Genomic DNA, 2,983 nt, shown 5'->3' with positions numbered 1-2,983 from the left:
CTCGAAAGTCCTTATTAAAAAAAAATATGCAAAATTTTTTAAAAGTGGTCAGAGATTGAAAGAAAGATGGAAAATCAAGGTTTATGCTCAAATACTCACGTATTGCTGGCTTTTGTACTTTTACCAGTTAGGTTTTCCAAACCATGCAGAGCCTGGTCACGTTCATTTTTCATTAAATGATACTGTCTAAGTGCCGAATCACGTTCTTCTACTGCTTTAGCATTTTCTCTTAAAACAGCATCTCTTTCTTTGAGAGCAAGTTCAAATCCTAACTGTAGTGCTTGAGAAGGGGGGCAATCATGTGTTAATTGATCTACAAAATAAAAGATATAAAGATATATTAACAAGTTATCAAATATTATGGTCCAATACATACATTTCAATAACATCAATACAGAGTAGCTCATATCATGTCACCAGTAATATATTGTGTACATATTGAAGACATTATCTACAAAGGAACCAACATTAGCCATCCCCATAAAAAATATATATCTTAAAAACTTGTGACATATGCATCAAATAACTGGTATGCTCTCTATAGAGAGTGTATCAGTTATGTTTCAGGGTAACTTAATTGGAATTGCCTTCACATATCTTGAGAAATGTAAACTCTATTTTTGGGGGTGGTGGCAGGATGAATAATCATTGGGAGACAACAGAGAATTAATGGGATTGAGTGAGATTTTAATCATTGTGGAGAGGAGAAAGACATGATGATAGATCAGGAGAAAAGGTGGTAAGTTAGAAAAGGCAATATACTGAAGAGAGGCTAACACAGAAACACTGCTTAATAACCAACATATGCAGATATTATGACTGATATAGAAAAGAATGTTGACCACAGGAAGTATAAATGTTGCAGCATCTAAAAATTCACCATCATAGGAATTATTACCTGAACAATCCTGTTTAAAACAACTTATTTTGACAAGATATCTTTATTTAGACCAATTCAAATCCTAGATATGTTGGGCTGTGTTTTATATAATATTCTAAGGTAAAATATTTTTATTTAGACCAAGAAGCAAGTTGAAGGACTAAGTTATGAAAATTAGCAGAAAGTTTTAGTGTAATTGATCAGAAACAGAGTTAGCTTAGGTGAGATGCAATTCAGATTTGGGTTATGGTGGAGTACTACTGATGCAGAGGTACAAGCTTTAAAATATAAGTATTGGAGTTGATTCATTCGACTAAAATCCTTTAAGGCAGTGTGTTCCAGCATTGGACTGCAGTCCAATGACCAAAACAAGTAAAAGATGAAAAGATACCAAAAAAAAAAAAAAAAAAAACCAAGACAATGTCTGTCATTTTTATATAATCTACTCAGACAAAATATGTTAAATAAATGCAAAAGCTGTATATTGCTGGGGTTTGAATATGTAAATATATTAATTGGTTACAGAGTTTAAATGCAGATCTCAAAATGTTCAACCAATCTGATCAAGTGAGCTTTTTCCTTCTTAGGTTAAAATAACAAATATAGCTTAAGGTTTATATAATACAGCAAAATTACATAACAAACAAAAACAAATATCCACCACATGAATTTAGAAGTAATGGGAAGGAATAAAAAATAAAATTAAAAATACCTGCAAGTAATATTTATTGAGAATTCAAATGTAGAAGATTAAAATAAAAGATTAATACAACATCAGAAAAGAATGTAAGGATTACAAAGACTTGGTTTTTTTTTGGTTTTTTTTTTTCACAAAAATTACTTGAAATGCTTCCAAATTTGCAAATAGTATAGAAAGTAGATTTTAAAAATACAACCAGAAATTCATAGCAACGTTGCAATGTGCAACTTTAATTAGAATATACCTAAATAGATGATTACAGCAACAAGAGGTATAGCAAAGATAAATAAACAAAAATATTCAAAATGTGAAAAAAAAAAAAACTTTAAAGAATAAAACTGAACAAAGCAAAATATCTTATTTCAAATATTGCATAAAAATAGATAAATAAAATAATTTGATGACCAAATGACTGAGTTGAGAGAAACAAATTAGCAAATTGTTGGCGAGCAACTATGTTGGTATGTAGGTACAAATATTGGTTTCAAATTTTGGCACAAGGCCAGCAATTTCAGGGGAGGGGATAAGTCGATTACATTGATCCCAGTACTCGACCCCAAAAGGATAAAATGCTTAAGTAGTCTTGACTATTAATTCTACCATGAAGGGAAACCATTGGGCCAGAGGATTTCCAAAATATAGCCCCCCACCCCCCACACCCAGATCATCATAGATCCTCCTCCATGTTTAACAGTTGGAAGAAGGCAGTCTGGGTCAAATGTTTCTTTTGGCTGTCTCCATATGTATACTCGGCTAGTGGTCAGAAATTAGGTAAAGGATGACTTGTCTGAGAAAATAACATTCTTTCACTGCTCTAGGGACCAATTCTGTAGGTTTTTACTCCTGTTTTTGAAAGTAGTGGTTTTCTGATTGCAGCCCTATTATAAAATCCAGCTTTGTGGCTCCTGGCAAATAGTTTTTGTGGAAACTGGCTTCTCAAGGTGGTCATTAAGCTCTGCAGTAATCTTGGGAGCTGTACTTTTGTGGTCCTTTCTAACAATTTGTGTAAGAGTCTGGTGGTCTCCATCCGAAACTTTTGGTTTTCTACCGGAATTTTGTTTCAACAAGGAGGTTTCTTGCTCTTTTTTCAAAGGCTGTCATTACTTTCGAGACAGTACTTCTTGATACACCAAACATTTCGGCTGTTTTCATTACGCTAGCGCCTGCCATACGAGCACCCACAATTTGACCACTTTGAAAGTCCAATAGTTCTGACGTTTTAATGAATTTTAATTACCTTTTTCTGAAACAACAATTTTAGCAAAATATATTAAGAAACTCTAATAATAAACTCAAAAACATAAAAAATAAACAAGCATATGATGGTTTTATAGATATTTCAAAATTATGATGTTATGATGCTAAGTGTTTCCATTATTTTGCCAAACACCTTTATATATATA

At 32.3% G+C, this 2,983-nt stretch overlaps 1 protein-coding gene across 1 annotated transcript in view; it reads right to left on the bottom strand.

Annotated features, from left to right (window-relative positions):
* The window catches only part of LOC106883544 (tight junction protein ZO-1), a 593,195-nt gene that overhangs the window by 309,030 nt on the left and 281,182 nt on the right, over positions 1-2,983 (bottom strand). Inside the window, exon 2 of the mRNA XM_052975956.1 lies at positions 100-313. Coding sequence (XP_052831916.1) covers positions 100-313 — 214 coding nt within the window. The remainder of the gene's footprint in view (positions 1-99; positions 314-2,983) is intronic.

The sequence above is a fragment of the Octopus bimaculoides genome, chromosome 23 (genome assembly GCF_001194135.2).
Source record: "Octopus bimaculoides isolate UCB-OBI-ISO-001 chromosome 23, ASM119413v2, whole genome shotgun sequence".
In the NCBI taxonomy this organism is placed as follows: domain Eukaryota; kingdom Metazoa; phylum Mollusca; class Cephalopoda; order Octopoda; family Octopodidae; genus Octopus; species Octopus bimaculoides.
This window is presented reverse-complemented; position numbering and strand designations above follow the sequence as displayed.